Source organism: Panulirus ornatus, chromosome 13 (assembly GCF_036320965.1).
Source record: "Panulirus ornatus isolate Po-2019 chromosome 13, ASM3632096v1, whole genome shotgun sequence".
In the NCBI taxonomy this organism is placed as follows: domain Eukaryota; kingdom Metazoa; phylum Arthropoda; class Malacostraca; order Decapoda; family Palinuridae; genus Panulirus; species Panulirus ornatus.
In genome coordinates, this window is record NC_092236.1 from 60802667 (window position 1) to 60824581 (window position 21915).

The 21915-nt window shown below is 41.5% G+C and overlaps 1 protein-coding gene across 13 annotated transcripts in view; it reads left to right on the forward strand.

Annotated features, from left to right (window-relative positions):
• LOC139752964 (TBCC domain-containing protein 1-like) overlaps positions 1 to 21915 on the forward strand; it is a 152165-nt gene that overhangs the window by 61829 nt on the left and 68421 nt on the right. For all 13 annotated transcript variants that reach the window (XM_071669107.1, XM_071669102.1, XM_071669113.1 and 10 more), the window contains one exon: positions 4537 to 4626. In XM_071669107.1, coding sequence (XP_071525208.1) covers positions 4537 to 4626 — 90 coding nt within the window. The remainder of the gene's footprint in view (positions 1 to 4536; positions 4627 to 21915) is intronic.

Genomic DNA, 21915 nt, shown 5'->3' on the forward strand with positions numbered 1-21915 from the left:
CTTCACCTTCGCCTCCACAAGATAATGATCAGACATCCCTCCAGTTGCACCTCTCAGCACATTAACATCCAAAAGTTTCTCTTTCGTGCGCCTATCAATTAACATGTAATCCAATAACGCTCTCTGGCCATCTCTCCTACTTACATACGTATACTTATGTATATCTCTCTTTTTGAACCAGGTATTCCCAATCACCAGTCCTTTTTCAGCACATAAATCTACAAGCTCTTCACCATTTCCATTTACAAAACTGAACACCCCATGTATACCAATTATTCCCTCAACTGCCACATTACTCACCTTTGCATTCAAATCACCCATTACTATGACCTGGTCTCGTGCATCAAAACCACTAACACACTCATTCAGCTGCTCCCAAAACACTTGCCTCTCATGATCTTTCTTCTCATGCTCATGTGCATATGCACCAATAATCACCCATCTCTCTCCATCAACTTTCAGTTTTACCCATATCAATATAGAGTTTACTTTCTTACACTCTATCACATACTCCCACCACTCCTGTTTCCTGTACAAATATACGCATGTATACGTTCATACATGTTCATCCATTTCAATCACCACCCCACCACACATGGAATAGCATCCCTCCCTCCCGCGAGGTAGTTCCAGGAAAAGACAAAAAAGGGCACATTCGCTCACACTCAGTCTCTAGCTGTCATGTGTAATGCACCAAAACCACAGCTCCCTCTCTACATCCAGGCCCCACAGACCTTTCCATGGTTTACCCCAGACACTTCACATGCCCTAGTTCAATCCATTGACAACACGTTGACCCCGGTATACCATATCATTCCAATTCGCTCTATTCCTTGCATGCCTCTCACCCTCATGTATGTTGAGGCCCCAGTCGCTCAAAATGTCTTTCACTCCATCCTTCCACCTCCAGTTTGGTCTCCTGCATCTTCTGCATCTTGTTCCCTTCACCTTTGACACATATATCCTCTTTGTCAGTCTTTCCTCACTCAGTCTCTCTATATGTCCAAACTATTTCAACACACCCTCCTATGCTCTCTCAACCACACTCTTTTTATTTCCACACATCTCTTTTACCCTTTCATAACTTACTTGATCAAACCAGCTTGCACCACACGTCACTGACTGGAGCCTACAATGTGAAAAAAAAAGAAAAAACATTAGCAACTGAAAAAATGCTCATGTCCCTCTCAAGATGCCATTTTCAATAGTTTCTGTAAATATTGTTCGAAGCACTTCTTCCTTTTTAACATTCATTTAGAGATTTAGAGTAAGTGCTTTTAACCTTTCCTGTTCTTTGATTATTCTACTTTCTTTCCTTTGGTACAAATAAGTGTGTGTTCATGTTCTTTTGATTTTTAGTTAATCTCAATTTCCTATATGTGAATATTTGTTCTCTGGTGGTTTCTCTAACCTTCCTTTTGTCTCTTCCCGGAGAATCTTGTCATAACTGACTCTTGTTGATATATTACCCAGTTTGAGTCCATACCAGATTGCAGTATAATTTGAAATGAGAAAGTTTATTGTTTGGTTTTGGTAGTGTTTGTTGACCAGTTTATCTTAGCTTTCTCTTCTGATTTGTCTGCTTTTTTTTTTTTTTTATTTTTTGGGACCTTATTTCCTTTTCTTTGCTCAGGGGTTGCTGAAGCTCTTGAATAAACCCCCAAAGTAATACTAGTATCAGTGATGAAACTTACTAGGACAAAATAGCCTCATTCATGGAAAGATTTTAAGTATACTGACACTGAAAGTGTGGCCTTGTGGTTACACTTAAAAATTTCTTCCTTTTCTTTAGGCTCAGCTGACGTGTAAGGAAGTGTGGCTAAGTTTTACAGTGTTAAACAGTAAATCTTAGCTACTCATGTTCACATCTCTCATGTTAGCCACTCACACGCTAAATAACTGGATCTTCTTAAAAAGCAAATTTTTTTTTCTTTTTTTTTTTTTTTTTTTTCTTTGTCGCTGTCTCCCACGTTTGCGAGGTAGCGCAAGGAAACAGACGAAAGAAATGGCCCAACCCACCCCCATACACATGTATATACATACGTCCACACACGCAAATATACATACCTACACAGCTTTCCATGGTTTACCCCAGACGCTTCACATGCCTTGATTCAATCCACTGACAGCACGTCAACCCCGGTATACCACATCGCTCCAATTCACTCTATTCCTTGCCCTCCTTTCACCCTCCTGCATGTTCAGGCCCCGATCACACAAAATCTTTTTCACTCCATCTTTCCACCTCCAATTTGGTCTCCCTCTTCTCCTCGTTCCCTCCACCTCCGACACATATATCCTCTTGGTCAATCTTTCCTCACTCATTCTCATATATAATGAAAATATATTGACTCACTAAAGTTGGCAGAATTCCTGGTCATTGGATTGCATCTGAGAAGCTTCCATTCCTAAGCCCTATTAAACTGATATGTGGCATTCTCAAACTTGATATCCGGTGCATATATCACCAAGGACCTCTTCACATTTTACTCTCACTTGTTCATAATATGCTTCATAAGCTGTAGACCCTGCAAAACCTTGAAATAATAGGGAGCACTGGATGGGGCTCCTCTCTAGTCAGCTGCTGGTGGTGTGTTTGTGTGTAATTACATGGTTTTATTTGTGACTTCCTATATTTCGTACTTGAGGAAATTTTACACTCTTGGGGCCATCTCAGGAATATTCTTTACTATCATACAACTTTTTTAAATTCATGTTTGCTTTCTGCATTAACCATGTCTTCAGTCATTCTGTTCCATTCATACCACACTCTTATACTATTTTTTTTTTTTCTTTGTCGCTGTCTCCCGCGTTTGCGAGGTAGCGCAAGGAAACAGACGAAAGAAATGGCCCAACCCACCCCCACACACATGTATATACATACGTCCACACACGCAAATATACATACCTACACAGCTTTCCATGGTTTACCCCAGACGCTTCACATGCCCTGATTCAATCCACTGACAGCACGTCAACCCCGGTATACCACATCGCTCCAATTCACTCTATTCCTTGCCCTCCTTTCACCCTCCTTCATGTTCAGGCCCCGATCACACAAAATCTTTTTCACTCCATCTTTCCACCTCCAATTTGGTCTCCCTCTTCTCCTCGTTCCCTCCACCTCCGACACATATATCCTCTTGGTCAATCTTTCCTCACTCATTCTCTCCATGTGCCCAAACCATTTCAAAACACCCTCTTCTGCTCTCTCAACCACGCTCTTTTTATTTCCACACATCTCTCTTACCCTTACGTTACTTACTTGATCAAACCACCTCACACCACACATTGTCCTCAAACATCTCATTTCCAGCACATCCATCCTCCTGCGCACCACTCTATCCATAGCCCACGCCTCGCAACCATACAACATTGTTGGAACCACTATTCCTTCAAACATACCCATTTTTGCTTTCCGAGATAATGTTCTCGACTTCCACACATTCTTCAAGGCTCCCAGAATTTTCGCCCCCTCCCCCATCCTATGATCCACTTCCGCTTCCATGGTTCCATCCGCTGCCAGATCCACTCCCAGATATCTAAAACACTTTACTTCCTCCAGTTTTTCTCCATTCAAACTCACCTCCCAATTGACTTGACCCTCAACCCTACTGTACCTAATAACCTTGCTCTTATTCACATTTACTCTTAACTTTCTTCTTTCACACACTTTACCAAACTCAGTCACCAGCTTCTGCAATTTCTCACATAAATCAGCCACCAGTGCTGTATCATCAGCGAACAACAACTGACTCACTTCCCAAGCTCTCTCATCCCCAACAGACTTCATACTTGCCCCTCTTTCCAAAACTCTTGCATTCACCTCCCTAACAACCCCATCCATAAACAAATTAAACAACCATGGAGACATCACACACCCCTGCCGCAAACCCACATTCACTGAGAACCAATCACTTTCCTCTCTTCCTACACGTACACATGCCTTACATCCTCGATAAAAACTTTTCACTGCTTCTAACAACTTGCCTCCCACACCATATATTCTTAATACCTTCCACAGAGCATCTCTATCAACTCTATAATATAGAAGTACATATTTACATCTTTTTTAACAAGTTTCTTGCTTAATTTCATGTTTTGTCCTTTGGTTGCTCCATCCCTGCATTTTTCAAAGAATTTTTCACTGTTTATGTCACTGATCTGTTTCAAAACTTAAAGGTTATGATCTGGCACCCCCTCACTCTTATTTCTACCAAGGTGGGCAATTTAAAGCCCTTGGTCTTTCCCTGAACCTAGAATAGATAACCACACAAGAGGAGTAGCTGGCAAAAAAGAACAGCATCTTACATGAAGCAATACAAGCAAAGGGATGTGGTGAGGCAGTCGAGAGAAAAGTCATTCATGGACATACAAGCCAAGTGATGAGGGCTCTGTTCTAGCTTGGCAATATAGCAAAATCTAATTGAAGGTGCTTTTAGGTACTTACTTGTGGTTATGAAGGTACAGTGTGTATGAATGTGTAGATAAATGCCCTATTTGATATAGCTAATCATTTATTTCTCTCTGAAATAGGGGTGAGCATGACCTACTATCAGTGGCCATGGATACAAATAATTGTTACAGATCTGGTTATCTAAGTAAGAAAAATGCATTCCAGAAAGGGTAAGTCATAAGTTTGTTTGTTTTTTAAATGAATTTAGATCTTTAGTAGTTGTCTGATTGTAATAACTAAGGTGTTTGATGTATAATCTTGGAAGCTCTGTTTACATTAGCAGTGTAAAGGTATTTCTCCTTTTGCAGGAAGGTCATTCCAAATACCTGCACTTACTAGTGCAGTAGCACTCCCTGAATTTTCATGGGATGTGTCACAAGGACTTACCCATGTAGTATTATCTTTTTTGCTCTGTTATTGGATGTCAGAGGGAGTACTTTAGATTAACCAGCTGTCTCCAGCTGGAACAAATCCCTTCTTGGCCTTTAATTTTTTAACCTAAATGTATAGGTATGACATGAGAAACACAAAAACAAAAGAAAAAGCATGAAAATAGCAGTTTTTAGAAAAAATATGACAAAATGTATGAAAATCTAATTACTGTTTATGTACCTGATATTGATAAGGATGATGAAATGTCAAGCCTAAAGTGTTTTCCTAACATGTAGATGCAGTAAACATGTAAGATTATGCATAAACTAGTGTGACCCAAATGTTTGCTCTCAAGAATTTGTATGAGAAATACCAGGAGAGAGAGATTGAGTTGTGTATAGCATATATGAAACTGGAGAAAGTGCTTGATAGAGTTGACAGAAAGGCTTTGTTGAAGATGATATGAATATATGGTGTAAATGGGAAAGTTAGATGTAGATAGGAGTGTTTACCGGGAGAGTAAGGCATGTTGGTGCATGGTTTACCTGGGACATACTTTAGAGGTCTTCTTATTTCACTGCTAAATCTAAGCTGCTGAGTTGGGCTTTGGTCACCCAAGCTGTTGGAGGCCATGGCCTACAGGTCCTTGTTACTGCTATAGCCTGGCTTGTCTTTGGAAGTATTTATGTAGGGCCTTAGATATCTCTGTTTTACTCCCCATAATGTTTCTTATAGCTACAGACAGTTTGTGAATGGTCTTGAGTCTCATATCTTCAAGGTGTTTTCTTTTGTTGTGTTTGTTGCACCTTTTGCTTTCAGTAATGATTGTTTACAGTCATGGTAACAGATGTAGGATGGGAGCCATGCCTTTCAGGATTTTCCTTGTGTAAATAATGATATGCCTCTCAAATCTATGCTTTAGACTTCAGCCTTACTGATTTCAGTCATTCCTAGTAGTTCAGATCCTTCAGTGTATTGCTGCAAGCCATGAAAGATCTTTGCCTGCTTTCAATCTCTAATTTTGCCTGCCCTGAAGGATCTTTGCATGCTTTTTATCTCTCCAGTTTTGCATGCCCTGATAGGTAAAGTTAGTTTGTGAGAGTATTGGTGCATTGAAGTGCATTATCATTGGCTTTTTCCTCTTGTCATGAAGAGACAACTGTGACTTTTTGTGTGCAGAAAGTACAACTATCTGATAGAAAAGATGTTCATTATGTATCGTCTGTAAAATATACTGCAAGATAATGTATCACAGGGGCAGTAACATAACCATTGAGGTTAGGATATTGTGATAGGTGTGGAGTTGGGAAGTTTCGAATTTGAGGTAATATACTCTAGCTTTATAGAGTATCCAAGTCTCTCCCTGCCTTCTCATGGTCACCTTTGTTACTACACCTATAGGGATGGAACTAAATGGAAAGGCATTGCCCAACTCCAGCAGCGCAATAGTGGTTGTAGTTTTCCTTTTAAATGCTGACAAACACTTGAGGTTTGCTGGGATTTTTAGGTTTTCGGACAATTTTGGAGCCTTGCTGCCTCTGGAAACACTCTGCTAGAGTTACCCTCTCCCAGTAGCCTGTCAAGGGTGAGGCACAAAAGGCTAAGAAGAGGCAATGGAGTCTACTAGTTTTACCAAGGAGTAAAACAGACGAGTGACTTAGGGTGATGGCATGTAATGTAAATGGGATGACTGGCAAGTGTAAAAGGAGGGAGCATGTGGAGATGGATATGCTGAGGACTGAGGAAGCCCATATCCTTGGGCAGGTTGTATAGAGTGAAAATAGAAACGATGAATGCAAGTTGTGGGAGGGCGTGAAGGGAGGAGTAGTGTGATTGGGAATGAATGAAAGTTTTCAAGGAACAGGGAAAGAAGAGTGTGCGATTCTAGTATTACCAAGAGTGTGGGAGGGTGTTACTGAGCATGGATAGAATGGATCAAGAATAATGTGTGTGAAGGGAAAGGCAGGAATTGTGAAATATGCATGGGTTTGTCTCTGTGAGTATGAAGACTGTACTAGGAAAGGATAAAATGAAGTGTCTCTGGAGAAATTTGAATGACTGTATAAACAGTTTTGAGAATGAGAGAAATGTGGTTGTATTGGGTTATATGAATGCAAAAGTGAGATGTGATGAAATTGGTGAGATAGTTGGTAAATGGGGAGTGCTTGGAGTAAATAAGAATGGAAGTTATCTTGTGGATATTTGTGCTGAGTGGGGTTATTCCTTGCAAACACCTTTTTTCAGCTCAAGATGATCCACAGGTATACATGGATGAGAAATGATGGAAGAGAAGAGCAAAAGGCTGTGATTCACAATGTGACAGGAGATGAAAGATTGAAAAAAGCAATGCTGGATACTAGAGTTATGAGAGGATTCTTTGGAGACTTTGACCATTTCACAGTTCTTGTGGGTATGAGGATCATGAAGATGTGGAGGTTTGGTGTAAGGAAGAATGGAGAGCTGAAAGTCTTGGCATGTGAGAAGATGAATTAGAGAAAATGCTGGAAGGAGGGTGAGAGGGTTTCACTCAGAGCCAGAACATCCAGGTTTCTTTCCTGAAACATACTACCTATCTTTCCTTTCTTCTCATCTTGGTTACATCCACACACATTCAGACACCCCCAATCTGAGCCTTTGAGGAGGATGAGCACTCTCTGCTTGACTCCTTCCTCTGTTTCCCTTTTTAGAACTTTAAATACAAGGAGGGAGGGCTTTCCACTCCCCGCTCCCACCCCCTTTAGTCCGCCTTCTACGACATGCGGTTAGTATGTGGGAAGTATTATTTCTTCCTGTTCCCAGTGATATAGTGATAGGTGATTTAAATGTGAAGGTGATTAACGTGGCAGTTGAGGTATCATTGGTGTACATGGGGTGTTCATTGTTGTAAGTGGAAATGGTGAAGAGATTGTGGATTTGTGTGCTGAAAAAAGACTGGTGATTGGGAATACTGGTTTTAAAAGACAGATATACATAAGTATAGGTATATGAGTAGGAGAGATGGTCAAAGGGCATTATTGGGCTATGTGTTATTTGATAGGTGTGTAAAAGAGAAATTATTGGATGTTAATGTGCTGAGAGGGGCAGCTGGAGGGATGTCTGATCACTATCTTGTGGAGGTGAAGGTGAAGATTTATAGAGGCTTTCAGAAAAGAAGAGAGAATGTTGGGGAGAAGAGAGTGGTGAGAGTAAGTGAGCTTGCAAAGGAGACTTATGTAAGGAAGTATTAAGAGAGATTGAGTGTAGAATGGCAAAAGGTGAGAGCATGTGATATGAGGGGAGTGGGTGAGGATTGGGATGTATTTTGGGAAGTAGTGATGGCTTTTCACAAAAGATGCATGTGGTATGAGCAAGGTGGGAGGTGGGCAGATTAGAATGGGTAGTGAGTGGTGGGATAAAGAAGTAAGATTGTTAGTGAGAGAGAAAAGAGAGGCATATGGACAACATTTGCAGGGAAGTAGTGCAAATGACTAGATGTATGAAAGAAAGCGGCAAGAGGTCAAGAGAAAGATGCAAGAGTTGAAAAAGAAGACAGATGAGAGTTAGGGTGAGAGAGTATTATTAGATTTTAGGGAGAATGAAACGATGTTTTTTTAAGGAGGTAAATAATTTGCATAAGACAAGAAAACAAACGGGAACATTGGTGAAGGGAGCAAGTGAGGAAGTGATAAGAGATAGTGATGGAATGAATTTTTTGAAGGTTTTGTTGAATGTGTTTGATGATAAAGTGGCAGATATAGGGTGTTTTGGTTGAGGTGGCGTGCGAAGTGAAAGGGTCAGGGAGAACGATTTGATGAAGAGAGAAGAGGTATTGAAATCATTGCAAAAGATGAAATCCGGCAAGGCGGTGGGTTTGGATAGTATTCCAGTGGAATTTATTGGAAAGGGGGTGACTGTGCTGTTGATTGGTTGATAAGGATATTCAATGTATATATGGGCCTTGGTGTAGTGCCTGAGGATTGGCAGAATGCATGCATACTGCCATTGTACAAAGGCAAAGGGATAAAGGTGAGTGTTCAAATTACAGAGGTATAAGTTTGTTGAGTATTCCTGGGAAGCTAAATGGGAGGGTATTGATTTAGAGGGTAAAGGCATGTACAGAGCATCAGATTAGGGAAGAGCATTGTGGTTTCAGAATTGGTAGAGGATGTGTGGATCAGATGGTTGCTTTGAAAAATTTATATGAGAAACACTTATAAGAACTGATGAATTTGTAAGTAGCATTTATGGATCTGGAGAAGGCATATGATAAGGTTGATAGAGATGCTTTGTGGAAGGTTTTGATGTGGGAGGTAAGTTGCCAGAAGTAGTAAAATTTTTTTACCAAGGGTGTATGGCATGTGTATGAGTAGGAAGAGAGGAGAGTGATTGGTTCCAAGTGAATGTCGGTCTGCGGCAGAGGTGTGTGATATCCCCATGGTTGTTTAATTTGTTTATGGATGGGGTGGTTAGGGAAGTTAATGAAAGAGTTTTGGAGAGAGGGGCAAGTATGCAGTCTGTTCTAGATGAGAGGTCCTAGGAAGTGAGTCAGGTGTTGTTCACCGATGATACAGCTCTTGTGGCTGATTTGGGTGAGAAACTGCAGAGGTTGGTGGCTGAGTTTGGAAAAGTGCGTGAAAGGAGAAAGTTGAGAGTAAATGTGAACAAGAGCAAGGTTATTAGGTTTAGTAGGGTTGAGGGACATGTTAATTGGGATGTAAGTTTGAATGGAGAAAAATTGGAGGAAGTGAAGTGTTTTAGATATCTGGGAGTGGATTTAGCTGTGGATGGAAACATTGAAGTGGAAGTGAGTCACAGGGTGGGGGGAGGAGGCGAAGCCTCTAGGAGCATTGAAGAAATTGTGGAAGGTGAGAACGTTAACATGGAGAGCAAAAATGGGTATGTTTGAAGGTATAGTGGTTCCAACAATGTTATATGGCTGTGAGGCACGGGCTATAGATAGGGTTGAGCGGAGGAGGGTGGATGTGTTGGAAATGAGATGTTTGAGGACAATGTGTGGTGTGGGGTGGTTTGATCGAGTGAGTAATGAAAGGGTAGGAGAGATGTGTGGTAATAAAAAAGAGTGTGGTTGAGAGAGTAGAAGAGGGTGTATTGAAATGGTTTGGTCACATGGAGAGAATGAGTGAGGAAAGATTGACTGAGAGGATATATGTGTCAGAGGTGGAGGGAACGAGGAGAAGTGGGAGACCAAATTAGAGGTGGAAGGATGGAGTGAAAAAGATTTTGAGCAATTGGGGCCTGAACATACAGGAAGGTGAAAGGTGTGCAATGAATAGAGTGAATTGGAACGATGTTGTATACCAGGGTCGACCTGATGTCATTGAATTGAACCAGGGCAAGTGAAGCGCCTGGGGTGATCCATGGAGATATGAAAGCAGAGCTCGGGAAAAGGGGTGCAGACATAGAGTGTGGTGGTGAGATATACTGGCTGGTGGGAAGCCTGGCCGCAGATGGTACTTTGTTGTTTGCTGAGAGTGAAGAGGAGTTGCAGAAGATTGTAAGTGTCTTTTTATGATGTGTGTAAGCATAAGTGATTGAAAGTAAATGCTAGTATAAGTAAAGTAATGGTGTTTGAAAGGAAACATTGAAAGTATAGATTGTGCTGTGGATATGTGGGGAGGAATACTGGAAGAAATGAGAGAATCTAAGTATCTAGGAGTTGTCTTGGGTAAGTGTGGTGATATGGAAGTAGAGATAAGGGGGAGAGCAGTACAAGGTAGAAGAGCCATTGGGTCCCTTGATAGAATAATGAAGGGTAGAGGTGTAAGGATGGAAGTGACGAGAAGATTAATGGACAGAATTGTCCTCCCAACCCTGACCTATGGAATCAAAATATGTACATGGAATGAGTCACTGAGGTCAAGAATTCAGGATGTGGAAATGAGCTATTTGAAAAGAGCATGTGGTATGACTAGATGGAATGAAGAAAGAAATTAAAAGGTATATGAGAGATGTGGTATGGCAGGGAATGAATTGTGGAGTGGTAGAATGAGTTAAACATAATCCTTTGATGTGGTTTAGGAATGTGGAAAGACTGCAAGACTGGGAGTTCATGAGGAGAGTGTATAATAGGTCATTTAAAGAGGTTGGTGTTAGTGGAAGACCACGTCTGAGATGGGCAAATAGTGTGGAGGAATACTGGTTGGAGAGAAATAGTAGAAGAATGCGTGGAATGGTGTGTGCGAGGAAGGCATATAAGGACAGAGTGAAGTGGAGACCCTTTTACTGTGGCCACACCATGATAGAGGTACCCGGAGGGTACTGGCATCAGAAATACAGATAGATAGATAGATAGATAGTGTACCTGATAAATTGTATGGTAGGGTAGTGATTGAAAGAGTGAAGGTATGAGCAGAGCATCAAACTTGAGATGAACAGTGTGGTTTTAAAAGTGTTAGAGGATATGTGGATGAAATGTTTGCTTTGAAGAATGTGTGTGTGAGAGACACTTGGAGGAATGGGTTGATTTTTGTCTTGCATTTATGGATATATATAGAAAGCATATGATAGGGTTGATAGAGATGCTTTGTGGAAGGTCTTATGAATATATGGTTTGGGAGGAAAGCTGCAAGATGCGGTGAGGAGTTTTTGCCAAAGGTGTAAGGGATATGTATGTGTAGGAAGAGAGGATAGTGAATGGTTCCAAGTGAAGGTTGGTCTGAGGCAAGGGTGTGTGATTTCACCATGATTGTTTAAGTCATTGGGTGGCTTAGGGGACAAAGATTCTAAAAGCTTTGAAGATTGTGTGGAAAGAGATCATTTTTTGGTAGGGGCAAAAATTGGTATGTTTGAAGCTATAGTAAACCCAACATTAATATATATGGATGTGAAGCATGAGCTATAGATAAGAGTGTGCAGAAGAGGGTTGGTACTGAAAATGAAATGTTTAAGGACAACATGTGGTGTGAGGTAGTTTGATCAAGTAAGCAATGAAAGGGTAAAAGATAGTTGTGATAAAAAATAGTGGGGGTTGAAAGAGTTGAGAATGGCATACTGAAAGGGTTTGGACATATGGAGAAAATGAGTGAAGAAAGGTTGACAAAGAGGATATATTTGTCAGAGGAGGAGGGAACAAGGAGAACGAGGAGACCAAGTTGGAGATGGAAGGATGGGATGTAAAAGATCTTGAGCAATCAGGGCTTGAACATGCAGGAGGGTGAAAGGTGTGCGTGAGATAGTGTGAATTAAAACAGTGTGGTATACAGGGGTTGATGTGCTGTCAGTGGACTGAACCAGTGCATATGAAGTGTCTGGGGTAAATTATGGAAAGATTTGTGGTGTCTAGTTGTAGAAGGGGAGATGTGGTTTCATTGCTTTACTACTCTAAGGTCTTTCATGTTTTTCAATCATGATATGATGTCTTCTATGTCTTTCTGGTATTGTTTCCTGATTTTTTGTTTATTTGTTCACTCTCTCCATATAGGGGAATTTAGAAGTTTCCACATTGAAAGTAAGTTGTTTTCTGTAGCCCAGTGGAAAATAATGTCCTTTTTTAGTTTCTTATTATTTTCTCTTGATTTTTTTTTTTTTTTCATACGATTCGCCATTTCCCGCGTTTGCGAGGTAGCGTTAAGAACAGAGGACTGGGCCTTAGACGGAAAATCCTCACCTGGCCCCCTTCTCTGTTCCCTCTTTTGGAAAATTAAAAAAAGAAAAAAAAATATTCTAATATTTAATTCAGCAGTATCTGCAATGGATGATTTGAAACTAGGAATACATGCCAAAAGAAGTACGTAGAGCTAACAGAAAATGTCTGGAGGATAGCTTCGAAGATGGTACTGGGATGAAGAGAAATATGTTACAGAGAAAGGATAGAGACCTTAGACTTACCCCCCACCTTGGAAGAGAGAATCGTGAGGGATGACCCGACCAGAACCTTTGAGTCTGTAAAACAGATTCATGAATTGGAAAGTGAACAGTTCTTCAGGTGGTGTAAGGATAGAACAGTGAGAGGACATAACATGAAATTAAACAAAAAACTTGTTAAGAATTGAGTTAAGAAGCTTTACAGTATAACAATGGAGCGTGAGTAGATTGAAATGAACGGAAACCTTTTGAATGCAGTGAGCATGCAGAAAGTTAAAAGCTGCATGGTAATAGAAAAGAAACACAGGAATTAATTCAAGGATCATGAAGGGTGTCCTGAGATGAGAGAGGCACAAGGGAATAAGGAATTAGACTATATGATCATGAATGCAGATTCACTTTAGGACAGGTGAGTTGGCTCAGAGGGTACATAACCAGAGGAAAGAAAGTAGAATGAATATGAACAGGAAAGGTCCCAAGTTGCAATCTTAGATGTTCTAGAAAATATTGAACTGGAGGAATTACCCATTTTGCAAGGTATGAAACTATTGAAAATAGTGGGTATGGAGGGGTAGAAGGAGTACTTTCTGGAAATTGGAAAGTGAGCTGGAGTACATCAACATACAAGGAGACTTTGACACATTCCAAAGTTGGTCTAATACATGGTTTGATGAAGTTAATCCTGTGTAAATGTAAAGTAATGAGGGGAGGTCACAGATAAAGAAGGCCTTGATATGATTATCATCATGATTATACATACTTCAGGAATCTGTGTGAAAAAGCCTGGAGAGTTGACACCATCCCCTACCTGTCTTCAGATTCCCACCTCAGAATAACAGTTAAGGAGACCAATTGTCTTCTTGCAAATAGTTATTAGAATTGCATTTAGGTTCATGGATAAGGAAATGTTAACAAGCTTTTCACATGTTACATAAGGCCAAAACTGGAATGTTCATTTCAAGTTTAGTTATTGCACCTAAAGCATAAAGAGCTAATAGAAAAGTTTCTGAGGAAAGCAGCAAAGACAGCACTGGCGTTGAGAAACCTGAATTACAGGAAAAGGCTAGACACCTTGAATTTGCCTACCCTGGAAGAGAAAAGTGTGAAGGATGACTATGACAACATTAAGGTTTTAAAACATTGATGATGCAGATGGTGATGTAGATGAAGGGATAGAACAACCTGAGGACACAAAATTAAATTGACCAAGAAACTTGTTCATAAAGATATTAAGAAGTACTTCCACTTTATAAGAGTGGATGCATGGAATAGAATGAACGAAGGCTTGGGAAATGCAGAAAGCATGGAAAATTTTAAAAGTTGTATGATTGTGGAGAATGTGTGAGAGATAGGGCCCCAGGAGTGTATAACTCGCTCCTGTATAGATAGGTGATAGCACACATGTACACACACACACACACACACACACACACACACACACACACACACACACACACACACACACGCACGCACACGCACTTTTTAGATTTACCCACCTAGGAAGACCAGATTACAACCTTTGAATGTGAAAATAGATTGATTTAGACTGAGCAGTTTTTCAAGAGATGTAGTTATAGAGTAACTAGGGAACATAGCATTAAATTAAGCAAAAGACTCAATAAAAAGATGTAAAGAAGTACTTTTATAGCTTAATAGAACTGGGTCAGTGGGAAAGAATGACTCATGACATGGTTCGTGCAAATAGCTAACAAAAGTTTGAGAAGTTGTATGCTAGTAGATAATATTCAAGAGATGAGGCCCCATGAATGTAAAGCTCCTTTCCCATACTTAACACATAGGTAATTACTCACACCTTTAGGTTTTTAAAACAGATCGTTGATGTAGATAGCGAACAGGACTTCAAGAGATGAATGGGTAGAACAACCAGAGGATATAACATGAAATTAAACAAGAAACTTGAAATGAATGGTGTGAAACAGTACTCATACAGTGTAAGATTGGTGGATAAATGTAGTAAAATGAATGAAGACATGGAAATGCAGACAGCATACAGAAAATTGAAAAGTTGTATGATGGGGGTCCACTTGTGTAAAACTCCTCATATAATACAGATTTATAATACACACACCCCAGCCCATGCCAAGTTCTCATTTAGTGAACAGACCCCAGTACAGGCCAACTGCAATGGCCAGAATTTGGGCTGAGGCATGCCTAATGTATTAGTGCTAACTACTACATCACTGAAGCCCATACTCAAGATTTGTTTGTTTATGGCAGATTGGTTATTTTGCTTTGTTGCTGTCTCCCGCGTTTGCGAGGTAGCGCAAGGAGCGCAAGGAAACAGACGAAAGAAATGGCCCAACCCACCCCCATACACATGTATATACATACACGTCCACACACGCAAATATACATACCTATACATCTCAATGTACACATATATATACACACACAGACACATACATATATACCCATGCACACAATTCACACAGTCTGCCTTTATTCATTCCCATCGCCACACATGGAATACCATCCCCCTCCCCCCCTCATGTGTGCGAGGTAGCGCTAGGAAAAGACAACAAAGGCCCCATTCGTTCACACTCAGTCTCTAGCTGTCATGCAATAATGCCCGAAACCACAGCTCCCTTTCCACATCCAGGCCCCACACAACTTTCCATGGTTTACCCCAGATGCTTCACATGCCCTGATTCAATCCACTGACAGCACGTCAACCCAGGTATACCACATCGTTCCAATTCACTCTATTCCTTGCCCGCCTTTCACCCTCCTGCATGTTCAGGCCCCGATCACTCAAAATCTTTTTCACTCCATCTTTCCACCTCCAATTTGGTCTCCCACTTCTCCTTGTTCCCTCCACCTCCGACACATATATCCTCTTGGTCAATCTTTCCTCACTCATTCTCTCCATGTGCCCAAACCATTTCAAAACACCCTCTTCTGCTCTCTCAACCACACTCTTTTTATTTCCACACATCTCTCTTACCCTTACATTACTTACTCGATCAAACCACCTCACACAGCACATTGTCCTCAAACATCTCATTTCCAGCACATCCACCCTCCTGTGCACAACTCTATCCATAGCCCACGCCTCGCAACCATACAACATTGTTGGAACCACTATTCCTTCAAACATACCCATTTTTGCTTTCCGAGATAATGTTCTCGACTTCCACACATTCTTCAAGGCTCCCAGGATTTTTGCCCCCTCCCCCACCCTATGATTCACTTCCGCTTCCATGGTTCCATCCGATGCCAGATCCACTCCCAGATATCTAAAACACTTTACTTCCTCCAGTTTTTCTCCATTCAAACTTACCTCCCAATTGACTTGACCCTCAACCCTACTGTACCTAATAACCTTGCTCTTATTCACATTTACTCTTAACTTTCTTCTTTCACACACTTTACCAAACTCAGTCACCAGCTTCTGCAGTTTCTCACATGAATCAGCCACCAGCGCTGTATCATCAGCGAACAACAACTGACTCACTTCCCAAGCTCTCTCATCCACAACAGACTTCATACTTGCCCCACTTTCCGAAACTCTTGGTACATGCAGAATATTCTCCACATACCTTTGTTAACTCATGGTTCAACATTTTGTGATATAGTTAGAACCTATTCTCTATATTTCCCACAAGAAATATATTTGTTTTTGTTTTTGTATATAATGTTAAAGTGAAAGCATTCTACCCATTCAGTTGAATATTGTATAGAGAAGCTAAGAGGCATATGAGCTTGAGGAGTGGAATCCTCTTGATTTTTTTTATCACTTTCTTAAGGTAAGAGTAGAAGGAGCAATATAAAGGTTTTTTCTTGAAGATGTAGTCATCACATCCTAGGGATAGGAGAGAAAGAATATTTCCCACACATTCCCCACGTGTTGTAGAAGGTGATTAAAGGGGACTGGAGCGGGGGGGCTAGAAACCCTCCCCTCCTTGTATTTCAACTTTCTAAAAGGGGAAACAGAACGAGTCGCACAGGGAGTGCTCATCCTCCTCAAAGGCTCAGATTGAGGTGTCTAAATGTGTGTGGATGTAACCAAGATGAGAAAAAAGGTGAGATAGGTTGTATGTTTGAGGAAAGGAACCTGGATGTTTTGGCTCTGAGTGAAATGAAGCTCAAGAGTAAAGGGGAAGATAGGTTTGGGAATGTCTTGGGAGTAAAGTCAGGGGTTGGTGAGAGGACAAGAGCAAGGGAAGGAGTAGCACTACTCCTGAAACAGGAGTGGTGGGAGTATGTGATAGAGTGTAAGAGTAAACTCTAGATTGATATGGGTAAAACTAAAAGTGGATGGAGAGAGATGGGTGATTATTGGTGCCTATGGACCTGGTCATGAGAAGAAAGATCACGTGAGGCAAGTGTTTTGGGAGCAGCTGAGTGAGTGTGTTTGCAGTTTTGATGCACAAGACCTTGTTATAGTGATGGGTGATTTGAATGCAAAGGTGAGTAATGTGGCAGTTGAGGGAATATTTGGTGTACATGGGATGTTCAGTGTTGTAAATGGAAATGGTGAAGAGCTCGTAGACTTGTGTGCTGAAAAAGGACTGGTGAGTGGGAATACCTGGTTTAAAAAGAGACATACATAAGAATGCGTATGTAAGTAGGAGAGATAGCCAGAGAGCATTATTGGATTACATGTTAATTGATAGGCGCATGAAAGAGAGACTTTTGGATGTTCATGTGCTGAGAGGTGCAACTGGATGGATGTCTGATCATTATCTTGTGGAGGCAAAGGTGAAGATTTGTAGAGGTTTTCAGAAAAGAAGAGGGAATGTTAGGGTGAAAAGAGTGGTGAGAGTATGTGAGCTTGAGAAGGAGACTTGTGTGAGGAAGTACCAGGAGAGACTGAGTACAGAATGGTAAAAGGTGAGAGCAAAGGACGTAAGGGGATTGAGGGAGGAATGGGATGTATTTAGGGGAGCAGTGATGACTTGCCCAAAAGATGCTTGTGGCATGAGAAGCGTGGGAGGTGGGCAGATTAGAAAGGGTAGTGAGTGGTGGGATGAAGAAGTAAGATTATTAGTAAAAGAGAAGAGAGAGGCATTTGGACGATTTTTGCTGGGAAATAATGCAAATGAGTGGGAGATGTATAAAAGAAAGAGGCAAGAGGTCAAGAGAAAGGTGCAAGAGGTGAAAAAGAGGGAAAATGAGAGTTGGGGTGAGTGTATTAAATTTTAGGGAGGATAAAAAGATGTTTTGGAAGGAGGTAAATAAGATGCGTGAGATAAGAGAACAAATGGGAACATCGGTGAAGGGGCCTAATGGGGAGGTAATAACAAGAAGTGGTGATGTGAGAAGGAGATGGAGTGAGTATTTTGAAGGTTTGTTGAATGTGTTTGATGATAGAGTGGCAGATATAGGGTATTTTGGTCGGTGTTGTGCGAAGTGAGAGGGTCAGAGAGAATGGTTTGGTAAACAGAGAAGAGGTAGTGAAAACTTTGCTGAAGATGAAAGCCGGCAAGGCAGCAGGTTTGGATGGTATTGCAGTGGAATTTATTAAAAAAGGGGGGTGACTGTGTTGTTGACTGGTTGGTGAGAATATTCAATTTATCTATGGCTCATGAGGAAGTGCCTGAGGATTGGTGGAATGCATGCATAGTGCCATTGTACAAAGGCAAAGGGGATGTAGATGAGTGTTCAAATTACAGAGGTATAAGTTTGTTGAGTATTCCTGGGAAATTATATGGGAGGATATTGATTGAGAGGGTGAAGGCATGTACAGAGCATCAGATTGGGGAAGAGCAGTATGGTTTCAGAAGTGGTAGAGTATGTGTGGATCAGGTGTTTGCTTTGAAGAATGTATGTGAGAAATACTTAGAAAAACAAATGGATTTGTATGTAGCATTTATGGATCCGGAGAAGGCATATGATAAAGAGTTGATAGAGATGCTCTGTGGAAGGTATTAAGAATATATGGTGTGGGAGGCAAGTTGCTTGAAGCAATGAAAAGTTATTACCAAGGATGTAAGGCATGTGTACGAGTAGGAAGAGAGGAAAGTGATTGGTTCTCAGTTAATGTCGGTTTGCGGCAGGGATGCGTGATGTCTCCATGGTTGTTTAATTTGTTTATGGATGAGGTTGTTAGGGAGGTGAATGCAAGAGTTTTGGAGGGAGTGGTAAGTCGGCTGTCTGTTGTGGATGAGAGGGCCTGGAAAGTGAGTCAGCTGTTGTTCGCTGATGATACAGCGCTGGTAGCTGATTCGGGTGAGAACCTGTAGAAGCTGGTGACTGAGTTTGGTAAAGTGTGCAAAAGAAGAAAGCTGAGAGTAACTGTGAATAAGAGCAAGGTTATTAGGTACAGTTGGGTTGAGGGACAAGTCAATTGGGAGGTAAGTTTGAATGGAGAAAAACTGGAGGAAGTGAAGTGTTTTAGATATTTGGGAGTGGATTTGGCATCGGATGGAACCATGGAAGTGAGTCACAGGCTGGGGGAGGGGGCGAAAGTTCTGGGAGCGTTGAAAAATATGTGTAAGGCGAGAAAATTGTCTTGTAGTGTAAAAATGGGTATGTTTGAAGGAATAGTGGTACCAACAGTGTTCTATGGTTGTGAGGTGTGGGCTATAGATAGGGTTGTGCGAAGGAGGGTGGATGTGTTGGAAATGAGATGTCTGAGGACAATATGTGGTGTGAGGTGGTTTGATCGAGTAAGTAATGAAAGGGTAAGAGATATGTGTGGTCATATAAAGAGTGTGGTTGAGAGAGCAGAAGAGGGTGTTTTGAAATGGTTTGGTCACATGGAGAGAATGAGTGAGGAAAGATTGACCAAGAGGACATATGTGTCAGTGGTGGAGGGAACGAGGAGAAGTGGGAGACCAAATTGGAGGTGGAAGGATGGAGTGAAAATGGTTTTGAGCGATCGGGGCCTAAACATGCGGGAGGGTGAAAGGCATGCAAGGAATAGAGCGAATTGGAACGATGTGGTATACTAGGGTCGTCGTGCTGTCAGTGGACTGAACCAGGGCATGTGAAGCATCTGGGGTAAACCATGGAAAGTTTTTTGGGGCCTGGATGTAGAAAGGGATCTGTGGTTTTGGTGCATTATACATGACAACAAGAGACTGAGTGTGAACGAATGGGGCCTTTGTTGTCTTTTCCTAGTGCTACGTCGCACATGTGAGGGGGGAGGGGGCTGTCATTTCATGTGTGTTGGCATGGCGACGGGAATGAATGAAGGCGGCAAGTATGAATTATGTACATGTGTATATATGTATGTGTATGTATGTATATATGTATACATTGAAATGTATTTATTTTTTTTTTATTATACTTTGTCGCTGTCTCCCGCGTTTGCGAGGTAGCGCTAGGAAACAGACGAAAGAAATGGCCCAACCCCCCCCATACACATATATATACATACGTCCACACACGCAAATATACATACCTACACAGCTTTCCATGGTTTACCCCAGACGCTTCACATGCCTTGATTCAATCCACTGACAGCACATCAACCCCGGTATACCACATCGCTCCAATTCACTCTATTCCTTGCCCTCCTTTCACCCTCCTGCATGTTCAGGCCCCGATCACAAAAAATCTTTTTCACTCCATCTTTCCACCTCCAATTTGGTCTCCCTCTTCTCCTCGTTCCCTCCACCTCCGACACATATATCCTCTTGGTCAATCTTTCCTCACTCATTCTCTCCATGTGCCCAAACCACTTCAAAACACCCTCTTCTGCTCTCTCAACCACGCTCTTTTTATTTCCACACATCTCTCTTACCCTTACGTTACTCACTCGATCAAACCACCTCACACCACACATTGTCCTCAAACATCTCATTTCCAGCACATCCATCCTCCTGCGCACAACTCTATCCATAGCCCACGCCTCGCAACCATACAACATTGTTGGAACCACTATTCCTTCAAACATACCCATTTTTGCTTTCCGAGATAATGTTCTCGACTTCCACATATTCTTCAAGGCCCCCAGAATTTTCGCCCCCTCCCCCACCCTATGATCCACTTCCGTTTCCATGGTTCCATCTGCTGCCAGATCCACTCCCAGATATCTAAAACACTTCACTTCCTCCAGTTTTTCTCCATTCAAACTCACCTCCCAATTGACTTGACCCTCAACCCTACTGTACCTAATAACCTTGCTCTTATTCACATTTACTCTTAACTTTCTTCTTCCACACACTTTACCAAACTCAGTCACCAGCTTCTGCAGTTTCTCACATGAATCAGCCACCAGCGCTGTATCATCAGCGAACAACAACTGACTCACTTCCCAAGCTCTCTCATCCACAACAGACTTCATACTTGCCCCTCTTTCCGAAACTCTTGTACATGCAGAATATTCTCCACATACCTTTGTTAACTCATGGTTCAACATTTTGTGATATAGTTAGAACCTATTCTCTATATTTCCCACAAGAAATATATTTGTTTTTGTTTTTGTATATAATGTTAAAGTGAAAGCATTCTACCCATTCAGTTGAATATTGTATAGAGAAGCTAAGAGGCATATGAGCTTGAGGAGTGGAATCCTCTTGATTTTTTTATCACTTTCTTAAGGTAAGAGTAGAAGGAGCAATATAAAGGTTTTTTCTTGAAGATGTAGTCATCACATCCTAGGGATAGGAGAGAAAGAATATTTCCCACACATTCCCCACGTGTTGTAGAAGGTGATTAAAGGGGACTGGAGCGGGGGGGCTAGAAACCCTCCCCTCCTTGTATTTCAACTTTCTAAAAGGGGAAACAGAACGAGTCGCACAGGGAGTGCTCATCCTCCTCAAAGGCTCAGATTGAGGTGTCTAAATGTGTGTGGATGTAACCAAGATGAGAAAAAAGGTGAGATAGGTTGTATGTTTGAGGAAAGGAACCTGGATGTTTTGGCTCTGAGTGAAATGAAGCTCAAGAGTAAAGGGGAAGATAGGTTTGGGAATGTCGTGGGAGTAAAGTCAGGGGTTGGTGAGAGGACAAGAGCAAGGGAAGGAGTAGCACTACTCCTGAAACAGGAGTGGTGGGAGTATGTGATAGAGTGTAAGAGTAAACTCTAGATTGATATGGGTAAAACTAAAAGTGGATGGAGAGAGATGGGTGATTATTGGTGCCTATGGACCTGGTCATGAGAAGAAAGATCACGTGAGGCAAGTGTTTTGGGAGCAGCTGAGTGAGTGTGTTTGCAGTTTTGATGCACAAGACCTTGTTATAGTGATGGGTGATTTGAATGCAAAGGTGAGTAATGTGGCAGTTGAGGGAATATTTGGTGTACATGGGATGTTCAGTGTTGTAAATGGAAATGGTGAAGAGCTCGTAGACTTGTGTGCTGAAAAAGGACTGGTGAG